The sequence below is a fragment of the Moschus berezovskii genome, chromosome 11, assembly GCF_049115385.1.
Source record: "Moschus berezovskii isolate FMDL1 chromosome 11, NW_MosBer_1.0, whole genome shotgun sequence".
Lineage (NCBI taxonomy): Eukaryota > Metazoa > Chordata > Mammalia > Artiodactyla > Moschidae > Moschus > Moschus berezovskii.
The window spans coordinates 39,786,516-39,803,512 of NC_142470.1; the positions used below are offsets into that span (position 1 = coordinate 39,786,516).

General features: G+C 45.1%; 1 protein-coding gene across 1 annotated transcript; it reads right to left on the bottom strand.

Annotated features, from left to right (window-relative positions):
* Positions 1-10,014: 10,014 nt before the first annotated feature.
* Positions 10,015-15,966, bottom strand: LOC129539926 (gastrokine-3-like). Its single transcript, XM_055401003.2, has 6 exons — positions 15,955-15,966; positions 14,625-14,678; positions 14,089-14,223; positions 12,359-12,466; positions 11,161-11,302; positions 10,015-10,256 (listed from the first exon to the last, which is right to left on the bottom strand). Exons 1-6 carry the CDS (start codon positions 15,964-15,966, stop codon positions 10,162-10,164), a joined length of 546 nt encoding a protein of 181 aa, XP_055256978.1. The 3' UTR covers positions 10,015-10,161.
* Between the last annotated feature and the right edge of the window lie 1,031 nt (positions 15,967-16,997).

Genomic DNA, 16,997 nt, shown 5'->3' on the forward strand with positions numbered 1-16,997 from the left:
CATCAACAGTTGCTCTGTACATAGTTGTAATTTTTGATGTGCCAGTAGAAGGAGGTGAGCACAGGGTCTTCCTCCTCCATCATCTTGGCTGCTCCTCCTCCTCATCTATTGTTGATCAGAATTTTCCAGTCTCTACAGCAAAAACAAAACAATCCACCAACTACCTAGTTCCCATTTCCCATCCACATCTTTCCTGCCAACAGTAGTCGTTTCCTGTTTAAGTAGCCATTAAAAAGATCCTTCAGTTTTAAGGAATATATTCCTTATTTAGTTCCAGGGCTTCCATAATGATTAGTCTAAATTGGTGGTTTTCAGTTAGAGCTTTTTAATAGACTGTCTTGGTTTGTCATAGCTTTTCCTCCAAGGAGCAAGTGTCTTTTCATTTCATGGCTGCAGTCACCATCTGCAGTGATTTTGGAGCCCAAGAAAGTCTGTCACTCTTTCCGTTGTTTCTCCATCTATTTGCCACGAAGTGATGGGACTAGATACCATGATCTTAGTTTTTTGAATGTTGAGTTTGATGCACAGGTGACTAGCACCCACCTGATGAGGCCAGTGAAGCTGCTTCATAGGAATAACCACAGAGATACAGCTTTAACTGTGAGGATGGTCCTTCTAACTCAGGCAGGAGTAGGAAGAAGAGGAGCAGCACATTCTTGGCAGGACAAGGGGCCCCACTCCTGACCCCTGGGGAATTTGAGGGCATGGAGTAGGCAGGGAGCCAGAGAGTAAGCTTTGGGTAGTCACTGCCCTCAGCTGGTGAGCCTGCCCATCCAGAGCCGCAGATCTGGGGTCCGGGGCCAGGTGGCTCATCCCTGAGGCTGCAGAGAGGCAGGCATGATGAGGACAGTTAGGGGAGCCTCCTTCTAGGGTGGAAGGAGCGGGGCTAGTGAAGAGAGCAAAACTCCCCTCAAGGGAGCCTATCATTGGAGAGAGAATGATGCTCCAATTGACCTCTATCTTGGGCCTCCTCCCTAAGAAGGGCCTAAGGGCAAGGGTGGAATTTTTGCAAGAATCTCAGAGATTTCTTGGCGGGAGGGTTTTGAGCAGTTCCCAGCTGGGATTTAGACATGATCCTTCCATGGCATGTTGGCAGGAAGATAAGGACAAAGCTGAGGGAGATAGAAAGCTCAGGGAAGAGGGAACTGGGACATGGTCATACCCAGCAAGTCCTAGATGGGAGGAGCGGTGACGAACACCCTGTGACATCTGTCTCGTGCTCAGATTTGCCGCCAGTCCAGTCTCCAAAGGGCTCAAGCTTCAGGCTTCAGGGTGGTGAGTGGGAGCTGTGAGCAGAAGCAACAGAAGAGAGAATTCTCACTACCCTCTCTCAGAGAAACCAGAGCAAGCGTTGCAGCAGTGTGGACAACTGACAACAAACCCCGGGGGGAGACACACCTTCCTATTTCGTGGTAAGTCCAGAAGGCCCACATTCCCCTGACCCCCTGAGGCTGAGACAGCAGTGTCTGCCCAGGGCACATGCTCAGTGGAGGTGTGGCAGGTGTGGGGGCTGCTCAGCCGACAGCACCGTGGTCTGTGCGCTCCCAGTTCCCTCTGCCCAGACCTAAGGGGCAGCATTGGAGATGTCGACAGAGGTCAGTGACAGCAGCTGTACCAAGAAATGGGGGAAAAAAGAAAAGAGAATAGATTTCCCTGCTTAGAAGATGAATGGTTTCGTAAGCCAGTTCCTAGGCCCTTCCAAAGACATTCAAAGATTACTGCAAAAGACTTAGCGAGAAGCTTGGGTTCTTCAGTCACAGATGGAGGATAACACTTTGCTATGAATATTAATGTGATTGCATTTTAAACAGAAGGCTGGTGGTGTTGATAACATGGAATATGTTTGGGTCAGGGTGAGGGGTACTAGCTTGAGATTCAAATATGGTGAATTTCGTTGAGTGATGGAGTAAGGAAAAATATTAACAATAGTCATCAGTAGGGTGGTGCTGTAGACAGGAATGTTTATGACTCCTTAAAATTCATATGTTGAAATCTAACCCCCAGTGTTGTGGGATTCAGTTCAGTTCAGTCGCTCAGTCGTGTCCGACTCTGCGCGACCCCATGAATCACAGCACGCCAGGCCTCCCTGTCCATCACCAACTCCCGGAGTTCACTCAAACTCATGTCCACAGAGTCGGTGAGGCCATCCAGCCATCTCATTCTCGGTCGTCCCCTTCTCCTCCCGCCCCCAACCTTTCCCAGCATCAGAGTCTTTTCCAGTGAGTCAACTCGTCGCATGAGGTGGCCAAAGTATCGCAGTTTCAGCTTTAGCATCAGTCCTTCCAATGAACACCCAGGATCGATCTCCTTTAGAATGAACTGGTTGGATCTCCTTGCAGTCCAAGGGACTCTCAAGAGTCTTCTCCAGCACCACAGTTCAAAAGCATCAATTCTTCGGCGATCAGCTTTCTTCACAGTCCAACTCTCACATCCATACATGACCACGGGAAAAACCATAGCCTTGACTAGATGGACCTTGGTTGGCAAAGTAATGTCTCTGCTTTTTAATATACTATCAAGGTTGGTCATAACTTTCCTTCCAAGGAGTAAGCGTCTTTTAATTTCCTGGCTGCAATCAGCATCTGCAGTGATTTTGGAGCCCCAAAAAATAAAGTCTGACACTGTTTCCCCATCTATTTCCCATGAAGTGATGGGACCAGATGCTATGATCTTTGTTTTCTGAATGTTGAGCTTCAAGCCAACCTTTTCACGCTCCTCCTTCACTTTCATCAAGAGGCTTTTGAGTTCCTTTTCACTTTCTGCCATAAGGGTAATGTCATCTGCATATCTAAGGTTATTGATATTTCTCCCAGCAATCTTGATTCCAGCTTGTGCTTCTTCCAGCCCAGCGTTCCCCATGATGTGCTCTGCATATAAGTTAAATAAGCAAGGTGACAATATACAGCCTTGATGTACTCCTTTTCCTATTTGGAACCAGTCTGTTGTTCTATGTACAGTTCTGACTGTTGCTTACTCAGCTGCATACAGGTTTCTCAAGAGGCAGGTCAGGTGGTCTGGTATTTCCATCTCTTTTAGAATTTTCCACAGTTTATTGTGATCCACACAGTCAAAGGCCTTGGCATAGTCAATGAAGCAGAAATAGATGTTTTTCTGGAACTCTCTTGCTTTCTCCATGATCCAGCGGATGTTGGCAATTCGATCTCTGGTGTCTCTGCCTTTTCTAAAACCTGCTTGAACATCTGGGAGTTCACGGTTCACATATTGCTGAAACCTGGCTTGGAGAATTTTGAGCATGACTTTACTAGCGTGTGAGATGAGTGCAATTGTGCACTAACACAAGCAGAAGCAGAAGATATTAAGAAGAGGTGGCAAGAATACACAGAAGAACTGTACAAAAAAGATCTTCACGACCAAGATAGTCACGATAACGTGATCACTGACCTAGAGCCAGACATCTTGGAATGTGAAGTCAAGTGGGCCTTAGAAAGCATCACTACGAACAAAGCTAGTGGAGGTGATGGAATTCCAGTTGAGCTATTTCAAATCTTGAAAAATGATGCTGTGAAAGTGCTGCACTCAATATGCCAGCAAATTTGGAAAACTCAGCAGTGGCCACAAGACTGGAAAAGGTCAGTCTTCATTCCAATCCCAAAGAAAGGCAATGCCAAAGAATGCTCAAACTACCGTTGTGGGATTCCGTTCCGTTCCATTCCGTCGCTCAGTCGTGTCCGACTCTTTGCGACCCCGTGGACTGTAGCCTACCAGGCTTCTCCGTCCATGGGATTCTCCAGGCAAGAATACTGGAGTGGGTTACCGTTTCCTTCTCCAGGGGATCTTCCCGACCCAGGGATCGAACCCGGGTCTCCCGCATTGGAGGCAGATGCTTTAACCTCTGAGCCACCAGGGAAGCCCGTTGTGGGATTAGTCTCTTATAAAAAAGACCTTAGAGAGCTCCCTTTTACCTTCTATCATGTTAGGACATAGCGAGAAGACGGCCGTCCACATATGGGCTCTTATCAGACACCAGATTCTCTGGTGCCTTGATCTTGGACTTCCCACCCCCTAAAAATGTGAGAAATAAATGTCTGTTGTTTATACGTCACACAGTCTACGACATTTTGGAATTTTGCCCCTCCCAATCCCATCTCCTAAAATATCTAAATCCTGGAGCATACATGGAAGATTCTTTATAAGATTAAGATTGAGCTTGAAGGACCTGAAGGACCAAAATCTATCTTGACAAGTTCTGTAAGGTCTAGAGCAGTGGTCCCCAACATTTTTGACACCAGGGACTTGTTTCATGGAAGGCAATTTTTCTGCAGACCGGAGTCAGGGGGATGGTTTCAGGATTATTCAAGTATATTACCTTTACTGTGCACCTTATTTCTGTTATTATTACATGAGTTCCAATTCATATTATCAAACATTATCAAGCATTAGATCCCAGAGATTGAGGATCTGTGGTCTAGAGGACTATGCTAGTTGTTTCTCAGAGTTGGTACAGAGCTCTTATAGCCCAGTCAATGGGAGCCAAACATGGGAGGGCAGCAGGCCTTGAACCAAGAATTTCCTGAAGGAAAGCATTCTAGCTGGCAGAATGTCTGTGGGGAGGGTGACAGATGGAAAGACACATGGTGGATGTCAGGAGGTGGGATGCCTAAGTCTCCTGGAAGTAACTGGGATGTTATAATGATCAGGTGGAGCCCGGAGATGATGGGAAATTTAGAAACAGCTGAAGCTCAGATGTCCAGAGGGGAAGGTGTGATAGATATCAGAACCAGTCAGTAGGCAGCAGTTCCCACCATCACGAGTCCTGAGGGTTTGGGAGCAAGGGTCCAGCAACTGTAACAGGGACTCAGGCACCTTGGACCAGATAGGGACTGCTCCTGAAGATGCCGGGGGCTAGATGTCAGGGACAAAGCATACACTAGTCAAGGAAGGACTGATAACCATGGGGACTTAACTCCAGGGACAATTTAGGTCAAGCCTTTTTGTGTGTGTGTGTGTGTGTTAGTAGATGCCTTTATTAGGTTAAGAAGATTCCTGTCTATCCCTGATTTTCAAAGTTTTTATCATTTCTATATCTTTAAGTTTGGATCTAGACTTCAAGTAACAGATAAGAGGACTTGGAGTGCCTCTGAGTTGACACGTAGACTTTCCTCCCATCAAGTCCAGAAACCTGTGCAAAATGTGAACCATAAACCCATGTTCAGTTCAGTTCAGTCACTCAGTCATGTCTGATTCTTTGCAACCCCATGGACTGCAGCATGCCAGGCCTCCCTGTGCATCATTAATTCCTGGAGTCCACCCAAACCCATGTCCATCGAGTCGGTGATGCCATCCAACCATCTCATCCTCTGTTGCCCCTTCTCCTCCTGCCTTCAGTCTTTCCCAGCATCAGGGTCTTTTCAAATGAGTCAGTTCTCCGCATCCAGTGGCCAGAGTATTGGAGTTTCAGCTTCAGCATCAGCCCTTCCAATGAATATTCAGGATGGACTGGTTGGATCTCCTTGCAGTTCAAGGGACTCTCAAGAGTCTTTTTCAAAACCATAGTTCAAAAGCATCAGTTCTTCAGTGCTCAGCTTTCTTTTTTCTTTTTTTTTTTCTTGTTTTAATTTTATTTATTTATTTATTTTTTTGCATTACAATAGTTTAATATGAACAATCAGAACTAATTAACAGTATAACAATATTTTACAACTGAAATAATTAAAATAAACTATAAAATTACTACATAAAACAGGTCTGATCTAGCTTATTTACTTTCTATAATCTCTTCAGTGCTGCAAAACCATTTATTTCTTTTTTTTTTTTCATGTTTTAATAAACACTTCGTCTTTTTGTATTGCTTTTTTTTTTATCACAATAATAGAAATATAACATCATATATCACTGTAAAACACATTTCCACATAAATGCTGATAAGCACAAAATATTTTTCATCATTTACATTTTAACTGTAATAATATATGGCAGAATTAAAGCTGCATCCATCATGTGTCTAACTCACCTTGCTGTAATGAATTTTTAAATGTAATGGTTTCTGTCGCAAAGTAAAATCGTACATAATGTCTAGTGACACAGTACGCTGGTGGATGGGTGGATTTGGAAAATGGAAATGCAACTTCATTTTTAATTAGATTTATAAACTTCACCACCTCCACCTCCAGCCAGCTTCCCAACCCTCCCTCCCACCACCATTATTTATTTATTTATTTATTTTTTTAAAATGAGGCTTTTAATTAATGTTTGACAGAGCTGATTCAGGTTGAATAGACTAAATTTCTTTAAACAAACTTACTTATACTCCAGAGTCCTTTAAAAACTTAATAGCATTTATACATTGAAGGTATTTGATTTTCTTGTAACTAGCACTTCAAATGCAACAAGCATTTGAAGCAACAAGCATTTGACCCAACAAGTAAAACTTTCTACAGTTCATAACTTTTATAAATAAAATAAATTAAATGTACAGTGAATAAGTTCTCTGAAATATTTCAATATTTCTGCAGGTTTAGTAACATCGTAAAATACATTTCAACTAAAATTCACAAATCTAAAAATCTGTTAGGCATTTTTAGGCATTTTAAGTTGGAAATGAAGACCAATGTTACATCGGAATATGCCAATTACAAATAGTAATTCAAATAGCAAATACTACAGTTTGTCCAAACTTTAAAAACTATTCATGAACTCAACACTGAACTATTGATGGCTATGAGAATTGTTTCCTAGCCTTTTTGAAAATTTCAACCCATTTACGTTTAAGGTAATTATTGATAAGTACGATCCCGTAGCCATTTTCTTTATTGCTTTGGGTTCAAGTTTATACACTCTTTCTGTGTTTCCTGTCTATAGAAGATCCTTTAGCATTTGTTGGAGAGCTGGTTTGGTGATGCTGAATTCCCTCAGCTTTTGCTTGTCTGTAAAGCTTTTGATTTCTCCTTCATATTTGAATGAGATCCTTGCTGGGTATAGTAATCTGGGCTGTAGGGTATTTTCCTTCATCACTTTAAGTATGTCTTGCCACTCCCTTCTGGCCTGAAGAGTTTCTGTTGAAAGATCAGCTGTTATCCTTATGGGAATCCCCTTATGTGTTATTTGCTGCTTTTCCCTTGCTGCTTTTAATATTTGTTCTTTGTGTTTGATCTTTGTTAATTTGATTAATATGTGTCTTGGAGTATTTCGCCTTGGGTTTATCCTGTTGGGGACTCTCTGGGTTTCTTGGACTTGGGTGATTATTTCTTTCCCTATTTTAGGGAAGTTTTCAACTATTATCTCCTCAAGTATTCTCTCATGGTCTTTCTTTTTGTCTTCTTCTTCTGGGACTCCTATGATTCGAATGTTGGAGCGTTTAACATTGTCCCAGAGGTCTCTAATATTGTCCTCATTTCTTTTAATTCGTTTTTCTTTTTTCCTCTCTGTTTCATTTATTTCTACAATTTTATCTTCTAGTTCGCTAATCCTGTCTTCTGCCTCTGTTATTCTATTGTTTGTTCCCTCCAGAGTGTTTCTGATCTCATCTATTGCATTATTCATTGTATATTGATTCTTTTTTATTTCTTCTAAGTCCTTATTAAATCTTTCTTCCATCTTCTCAATCCTTTTCTCCAGGTTATTTATCTGTAACTCCATTTTGCTTTCAAGATTTTGAATCATTTTCACCATCAAAATTTGAAATTCTTTATCAGGTAAATTCCCTATATCTTCTTCTTTTGTTTGTGTTGGTGGGCAATTATCTTGTTCCTTTACTTGCTGGGTATTTCTCTGCCTCTTCATCTTGCTTATATTGCTTTGCTTGGGGTGGCCTTTCCCTCTTCTTGCAGTTTGTGGAGTTCTCTTTATTATGTAGTTTCTTCGCTGTGTGTGGGGTTGGACGGGTGACTTGTCCTGGTTCCCTGGTTAGGGAGGCATGTGTCAGCGTTCTGGTGGGTGGAGCTTGATTTCTTCTCTTTCCTTTAGAAGACAATGGCTGCTTTTCTGGGAGCCTGATGTCCTCTGCCAGTATTCAGAAGTTGTTTTGTGGACTTTACTCCGCATTCAAATGTTCTTTTGATGAATTTGTGGGGAAGAAAGTGGTCTCGCCGTCTTATCCCTCCGCCATCTTGTTCCTTCCTCCCCAGAACACTGGATTCTTATATTCCACTTGATCGTGGAGTACCTCTTCCCAGCTGCTCCAGCAAGGCGCAGCCGCTGTACCTTACCTCGGACGAGGGGTATCTCCTCAAGGCCGCCCCTCCTGCTTTGAATGTGGATCAGCTCCTCTCGGCCCTCCGGTGCCCAAGCAGCCACCGCCTCCTGGACGTGGTACAGCTCCTCTCGGCCACCGCCCTAACCCTGGGTGCGGGGCAGCTCCTCTCAGCCACGATTCTGCACGTGGTCGGTTGCGCCGGGAGCCGGGCGTCTCTCGCGTCTGCGCCGCCGGGAGCCGGGCGCCGGGCGTCTCTCGCGTCTGCGCCGCCGGCAGCCGGGCGCCGGGCGTCTCTCGCGTCTGCGCCGCCGGCAGCCGGGCGCCGGGCGTCTCTCGCGTCTGCGCGGCCGGCAGCCGGGCGCCGGGCGTCTCTCGCGTCTGCGCCGCCGGCAGCCGGGAGCCGGGCGTCTCTCGCGTCTGCGCCGCCGGCAGCCGGGCGTCTCTCGCGTCTGCGCCGCCGGGAGCCGGGCGTCTCTCGCGTCTGCCTCAGTGCTCAGCTTTCTTTATAGTCCCTAGGTCAAGCCTTGAGGGCAAGACCATGCTTTGTGGGCCTTTGGTTGACCAAGACTTAATCTGTCACATCTGTCTGATTCTTCCAGCCTGGATGCTCTGTGCACCTATCTCCACCAGCCTTATCCTTGACAAGATGCTTGTGACCAAATGCATAGTTTCAGAGACCCTGGCCGACCCAGCCATACCTTATTTAAACCCAGAGGAGGCAATGGCAAGCCACTCCAGTACTAGTGCCTGGAAAATCCCATGGATGGGGGAGCCTGGTAGGCTGAAGTCCATGGGGTTGCTAGGGGTCAGACACGACTGAGCGACTTCACTTTCACTTTTCACTTTCATGCATTGGAGAAGGAAATGGCAACCCACTCCAGTGTTCTTGCCTAGAGAATCCCAGGGATGGGGGAGCCTGGTGGGCTTCCGTCTATGGGGTCACACAGAATCGGACACGACTGAGGTGACTTAGCAGCAGTAGCAGCAGAGGTTTATTCTGGGCCTTTCCCATACAATCACCTTTCCGTTCATAACTGTAAGTCATATCACATCACATCATGACTATGCAGAGCTGGAGCTCAGCTCTGCCTCTGGCAAATCAGTGCTGAAATTCACTCCAGTCCTACTCCACTCGCGTGTGCGGTTCAGCACTCCCCACCCCTCCCATTCCAGTCCTGTCCCATTTACTCCAAACTCCAGCATGACTTTCAGTGGATGTCTATGTCTGTATTTCCAGCACTCTTTCCTTATTTATTCTGGTTTAGGCAGGTCAGGGATGTTCTGGGTGCTGTGGGTGGGGCTGATTCTGTGTCCTTCCCAGCTTTCGAGATGGACAGTTAAAGAACCAGGGTAAAGAGGCCAGGTCCCTTGTTCATTTGTAACAGAGAGAAATGCCCAGGGATTCCCATGAAGGGGTTTAGACTGGTTCCAAAGAGAGGTCTGAGAGGTGTTGTTCATGCAGTTAACTCTCTCTCAGGGATTTTCACTGTACAGGCTGGGCCACAGTGAACAGCATCAATTTGCAGGAGATGGAGATGTGACCTCAGACCTGAAAGCTTAAGTCAGGCTGTGGCTGGTGTCTTTTTGTTCTTTCTTTGTTTGTGTTCCAGATTCTTCAGGAATTCTTCAAGGGACACACCAAAGAGAGGCCCTTAGAAATGAGACCTTCCAGGAGAGGCATGTTCTCCTTTGTGCCTTGTTTGTGTGTGATGGTATGGACAGCATGTGGATGGGAGTCCAGTAACTCTAGAGAGGACAGTGCAGGCAGGCAGTGCTCATATGTTAGATCAGGGAGGCAAGAAACTTTATTGTTCTAAGCCAATAGAATAGCGAGAAAGTGTATTCAGTTTCTAGGTCACAGAGCTGGATCTTGGGTCAAAAGATAGGGGTAATCAGGCCTGAAATGAGTAGCTTTCCATTGGCAGAGGTGGGCTGGGTCGCTGAGCTCTGGGATCAGGTCAGTGGCCCCATCCAGACAGGTCTGCTCTCCACGTGGCCGACCTGGAGGTTCAGAGCCTAGGTATCTCCCCACAGATGGAGAGTCCCAGGAAGGACAGGAGTTGGATTTCAAAACAGGAATCTGGGTCAATAGCCAGTGCATTACCTTTAAAAAGAAAGAGCAGCATTTTATTTAAAAGATCACTTAATCGCTCTTCTAAAGTAGAGTGGATATATTATGAGTTGCACCTAGATGAAGTGTGATGCTCAGGGCAACTTTACTAGCCAGAGACTTGGGAACAAAATGGAAGATCTTATCAATGCTGCAATCACAGGTCCCACATTCTTTTTTTCTATTTCTTTTATTGATCTTTAATCATCCTCTTTAGCCCCCCAGCCTCTCAAGTTCTATTTGTTTTGCTGCTGGAAGTTCTCGTTATGAAGAAGCCTTGTTCACTGGGTTGGTTTATACTCAGATGTAGTTGACAGACAACAATGTAATGGGAAGTGGTTATTGACTCTATTTGGAGTACCAGGGAGGTTCTATTCTTATCTGGTAACTTCCCAAACTGGTAGACACTGATCCCACTGTCTCCCCACCAGGGATGCCAGCCACTAAGACATTTCTTTCCCAAAGTGTGGTCTGTAACTGTTAGAGTCCTGCTTTGCAGCATCTGGGCAGCCTGAGAAAGGAGGACAGAGGTTCTCCAGAGCAATGGGCCTCCAGTGGGGGATTCCAGGCACTGTGCTACTGGGGTGGGGGAAGGGAGGGGAGGCTGAAACTTTGGGTCAGCTGAGAGTATCCACCGGCCATCAGTTCTCAGTGGTGAAATGACTGTCCTCAACCATTTGGTAAAGCTAAGTTCACTCCGCTTCCTATTCTCAGTAATCAAGAGTCACCTCTACCACCAGGGGGAAATACATCTCAGGCCCCATTATTTCTATACCCAATTGCAAAGAAATGGAATAGACCTGAAACGTGTCATTAGAATTTGTCAAGGACCTAAAAACCATTCCACACCTCTTGCCTCACCTGTGGTCTTGAGTTTCTAAGTAAGTTATTCATGTACCTTCTTTTTGCTGTTGGGCAAAATAAGTGGGGACCGCTCGGCACATGTCCTTGATGGGTGCTCCGAACTGGGCTAAGTTCTTGATCCGGCTGGGTAAAACAGTGTAGGTCAGGCCGTGAGTAGATGGATAATGCTTTGAAGTCTGGAAGATGTGACATTTCAAAAGGGTGAGACAGCAGGTAGAGGTGGCGCAGCAAGGAGGAAGAGTGAGAAACCTATTCCAGTGCATGGGGCCACTAGATGTACAAAAATAGCCTTGAACCTGCACTTGCCCTTGAGTTTCCTCTCTAATAGCAATATTCTATCTGACCACAAGGTGGCAAAATTACTCCAGAAAAGTCTGTGTGTCCCTGTCACTCAATTTGTACTCCTTTCACCCTTGAATTCTCAGCTCTTCCAGACTCCAGTGCTATTCTCACTTCTAATAATGATTCATGGGGTCGCGGAGAGTCGGACACAACTGAGCGACTGAACTGAAACTGAACTGAATAATGATATACAATAAGTTTTAAGTTATGGTCTTCATTTATATTATGCTTTTTACTTGTCATAAATCAGATGAGGGGAATACTTTCTACCTCTCTTTTTAAAAAGTGATAAATTATTTTATTTTTATGTGATCCAAAGGCATTTTCTTCCCCAGGAATCAGCAGTCCTCCTGCCGTGGACATTAGGGACATGGCCCAAATGTGCTGGGTTGGTTATTTAAGCAAAATGACGCCAGATTTCAATGACTTCCCAAGGGCTTCCTGCTGATTTTTAATTTATCTGACAACCCTTGTCATTTAAGAGACAGGAAGAGAGTTTCAGGAGTCCTAAACTCATTTTCAACTAAAGATAATATGTGTGTATGAGCTTAAAGGGTCTGCAGGGGAGGAGAGGAGGCATGAGAATGAAAATACTCTAGTATTTCACTTTAATATTTATGTTCACTAATGTGTAGTTCACACCCTTTTGGAATACATCAAAATTATGTCATTGCATGGAATGCAGTGGTTCATTTTCATTAATGTGATGTGACTTAAATAGGCCATGGATTGGACTTGGAGTCCTTTGCACGATGATGGAATTCCAATGGGCATTAAGATCAAGCATGAACTGAATTCCCCAGCATGTACAGCATCATCTTAGGAGGTCAGAACGTAGAGTTGGAAAACGCCAAACTAGGAGGGGACTTCAGTGAGCTGATCTCACTTACCTGGTGGTCCAGGGCCTTAACAATGTCATCCAAAGTTGGGAAGACAGCTTCATCCATCTTGGCCAGGACACAGGCCATCTTGCTAAACAACTTAGCTGCCAAGAGGGCCTTAAAGCAACACAGTAGAGCCCCGTCATTCATTTAGTCACAATACGGGGGCCTCCTACTTGTCATCAGAGCTGCACGTAGCTGTCCTTCAGACTGTGGTGTGGAGCATCCTGGCAGAGCAGGCCCTGGGCACCACAGCGAAGTGCCAGCCACAGGACTGGCCTTGCACATGGGGCCCTGCTGCAGGCATCAAAAAGGGCCCCTGGGGCCCTCTGCATACCACTAACAGACTGTGGGGACTGGAGGGACGGGGGGTCGGCCGCAGTGACAGTGCTGTTCATGGTCCTCAGCCGCCTCCATGACCCTCAGCTTTCCCATCTGTAAAGCAGGAAAAGTAGACTCTCTCCAGGGGGATGTCATGAATGGATGAAACAGATACCGCCTGCTTGCGAAGCCAGTGTGTGAATTAGTGTCCCTTCTGGGTTTACAAGGTGAGGAGGAGCCTGGGCTTAGACCTCTAGAGTCAGATCCTGGCCCTCGGTCTGTCACTGACTGCCCCAATGTAGCCTTGGACCTGACCTTCAGCCTCTCTGAGCTTTGGAGTAAAGCAACGGTTCTCCAGCTGAGTCTGACACTGAGCCCATCTCCCTCACCTGCCAGAGTTCTGACTTCTGTTCCATCAGGTGGAATTTTGCAAAATCTTTGTTGGAACAAAAGTCTTTATGGCTTAAAACAGAGTTAGAAATCCCTGGTCTGCATGTCCTGTAAGAAGACTTGGGAGCTGTGTCCTCCAGGAAACCAGGAGTGAGTCAGGTGAAGAACGGGGAGGACAGAGTTTGGGGAGGACAGAGTTTGGGGAGGACAGAGTTTGGGGAGGTCCAGGCAGAGCAGAGAGAAAGCCTGTGTTTGTGGATTCTGTCCTGAGCGGGGAAAGTAGGAGCGGGGTTTCCAAACAGCAGGGGCTGGATGGCAGAGGCTCATCCAGGGAGTAGGGGTGTGGTCTTTTCCTTCACTTAATCCTCTGAATCCTTTCCAGTAGGAAAGGCAGCCGTTGATTGTCCTTTGCAGATTAGGAAACCGAAGCACACAAAAGCTGCATCGTGTCTCTGGTTGCGTCGTGTCTCCGGTTGCGTCCTGTCTCCGGTTGCGTCGTGTCTCTGGTCATGTAACTTTTCTATCATGGAGCCTCACTTCCCAATCCTGCCTCTTTCTTCCAGGTCATGCCTCACCATCCCTGACCACATGGGCAAGTGGCAGCAAGATTTCTAAAAGTGAAAGTAAATTATTTTCCTGCTTTGGAAGTAAACTGATTAAAATCTGAGAGCAAGACCAAAGAACCTCAATGGCACATACAAGTTGGAGGACATCAGGATTCTTAAAGTAGCTCTCTTATTTCAGAGGCCTTCAGGAGCCCTGTGAAGTCAACACAGGAGAGGAACACAAAGGGGTGCTGGATCCCTAGAGATCTCAGAAGCTCTTCCTATGGTCGCTGGCTCAAAAAGAAGTCACTGCAAATGCATGAAAGCTGGTTCCTTACCAAGAGAGATGTATTCCCTCAAGATCCTAAACTTAGAGAAGGCCTGTGTAGACAGGGTTCTCTTCTCTCTGGAAAAGCAGGAGGCTAAATTTTGGATCAGGCAAGGCTTTCTTTGGCATTGTAATGAAAGTGTTCTACATCTTACATTCTCGTAGTCCAAGACTCCATCCCATTCACTCAAAACATTGTTGTCTCGGATGCTGACCATACCTCGAAAGGCATTGACATGGATGCTCTGGGTCCCAACAGATCCATCCAGAGGATGGTTGTCACTGATGTTCTGGAGAAGAGAAGGCAGCAAGGACAACAGTCCTAAGTCCAGAGTTCCTGCATTGCCCATCTCTCACAGGTATAAAGGGGTCCTCACAAGAAATTTGACGGAGGCCACCCCAGATTCCCTGGTGGCTCAGATGGTAAAGAATCTACCTGCAATGCAGGACATCTGGGTTCAATCCCTGGGTTGGGAAGATCCCTTGGAGGAGGGCCTGGCAACCCTCTCCAGTATTCTCGCCTTGAGAATCCCTATGGACAGCGGAGCCTGGTGGGCTACAGTCCATGGGGTTGCGAAGAGTCAGACATGACCGAGTGACTAAGCACAACACAGCACCCCAGATTATCACCTTTGAAGTACTTCTGCTTCAGGAGGACCAAACAGGTTGAACTCTCTCCACTCTCACTTACCATCAGGGCCAGAGATGGAGCTAGGAAGAGGACCACGAGGATTGAAGGCACAATCTGAAATGGAAACAAATGTCAGTATACAGGGCTGGCTCCCTTAGCCTCAGATGAGCCCAGGGCCTGGGGCTCAGAGGAACCCCAGGGTTGGAGCCTTCTTAAAAGATCTGTAACTTTCATAGTGTCTCTTGCCCTAGAGGCCCCAAATGTATCAGGAGACTGTCATTTCATGTGTTTGATATGAGATGTACTGGCTACTCAAGAAGGAAAGCTTTATCGTTCACTCAAAGATACCATTTGTTTTGCTCTACTATCAATCACTGGGCTAAAGACTAGGCAACCTGACCAAGCACTTGATCTGCACGTAGTGCAGGGCATCTTAAGTCAAGTTGTAAAATAAGTGATAATTCAGGTCCCCCGTCTTCCTTTCTGTACCTCCTTCTTTCTTCCCAACCAGTGGGGACCCCTTCTCTGTCCCCTCTGGAATCTGATATCCTTCCAATTTCCTCTCCTCCAGTTTCTTCCACCTTGCCTGAGCATAAAAGATTATGCATCACTTGTTTACACCTTATTTTGAAATAGATTTTACTCAAGCTTGAGTAGTTCTTGAGATATTTGCAGTGAATCGCTTGCTCTAGGTGTGACCTGCCTAACCTATTGGAGGCATTTCAGACACCAGAAAGTAAGTGAAAGAGAATTAGAAGGGCAGGAACAGGCTAAGATAAATGTAGCAGAGAATCTTTCCCTACACCTCACAGCTCAAGCCTCACTCTGCGCAAGAACACTTACAACTTAAGCCGAAATCGACAGGAAACCCCCTCCTCCCCTTCCCCACAATGTCCTATGCAGTATTCTGCATGTGATGACACCACGAATGTGAGATACATCTTCAAAGAAGAAGACAACAGTTACTCTCTGAATAATAACCACAATGCAATGAGGTTAACCAAGGAAAAACATGTAATGCAGACAGCAATAATATTCTATTAAATGATTCTTAGAATTAGTGCCATGTGTTAAATACACCTGAAACTTTGTCAGAAATTTATAAATAAGCTGAATCTTAAGAAAAGACCCTAAAATATGAATATGTACTCAATCCCCAAAGACAGCTGACCTTTTAAGAAACTAGCTATTAATTCTTTTGGGAAAGACCCATTTTCTGATGTTCTAAAAAAAGAGAGGCTTATCAACAGGGAGGTTATGTGCCAAGTTAATATTTGGAAGTTCTATTTAGGGTTAATTTAAAGAGTTGATGGGAAAAAGGAACTACTCCCAGGCTATTCTGGCTCTGAAAACATAGTTACCTATATTCAAAACCAGAAAATATACTTACAAGGTGTTTCATATTGCCTCTTTCTCAGAACCTAGGCAACTGCATGCATAAAAGAATTTTCATGTCCAATTTACTTTTTAAGTCTGGTTTATATAGTCTTGGACCTTTCAGCTACTACCATGGTAAAAGATTCTGGGAAATTAATCATAATCTGAATACCATTAAGGGGAAAAAGGCAAGTTATCACTTTTCTTTAACTACTTCTAAATATTTCCCTTTTACTCAAATACCTCGACTGGTTACATAAGGCAAACATGGCACAGAACAAGGCTTTGTGGGCTGGCATGCCCATGACATTAACAGTTAAGGAAGGATTGCAAATAGTAGATCTCACCAAATGGTCCTGATACAAAATAAGTGTTTACCATTTCTATTTCCCAGTTCCAGAGAAGTTCTTTACTAATAGTGGAGGTGGTTGAGAAAAACCTTATGAAACCAAAAGAAATGAATTGTAACCACAAGATTAGATTGGAGAGCAGACTGGTCCAGTTCTTCATCCAACCCCAAATCACATGGTTGGTCCTGTAATGCCTTCTGCCCACCCACCAAGCTGACCTCATTTAACCCCTTCAAAGATCTACCTCAGGGTGACTTCCTGATATTCTGATATTTTGCTTCCACTCTATGATTTGTCTTTCTCCTTCCAGCCTTTGTTTCAGGGTAACTTTTTCCATGAAGGACTATTTGAGCAGCCCTGGATCTCCTGAGACATAGGGAACAACTTTCTATGACTAATCAACACTAACTCAGGCTTTTTCAAATGTTTTCTTATTTTTTATCAAGCCCTTGACTGGTTGTGACCCAACAACCTGGACCAAATTCCAAAATGTCAAAATCAAATGAACGTATTTCTTCAGAGATAAAGATGAAGTATATGGATGAGGTTGGGCACTGGAATGATCAAAGTGGAAGACAGACAGCTCAGTTCTTACAGCACATCCTGTGAATTTTCAATGGAAGCATGAACTAAGTGGGCCTTGGGGACTATCAATTCACCCAGGGCTCAGATAATATAATCTCTATCGCTGTTAGTACTTTAAAAA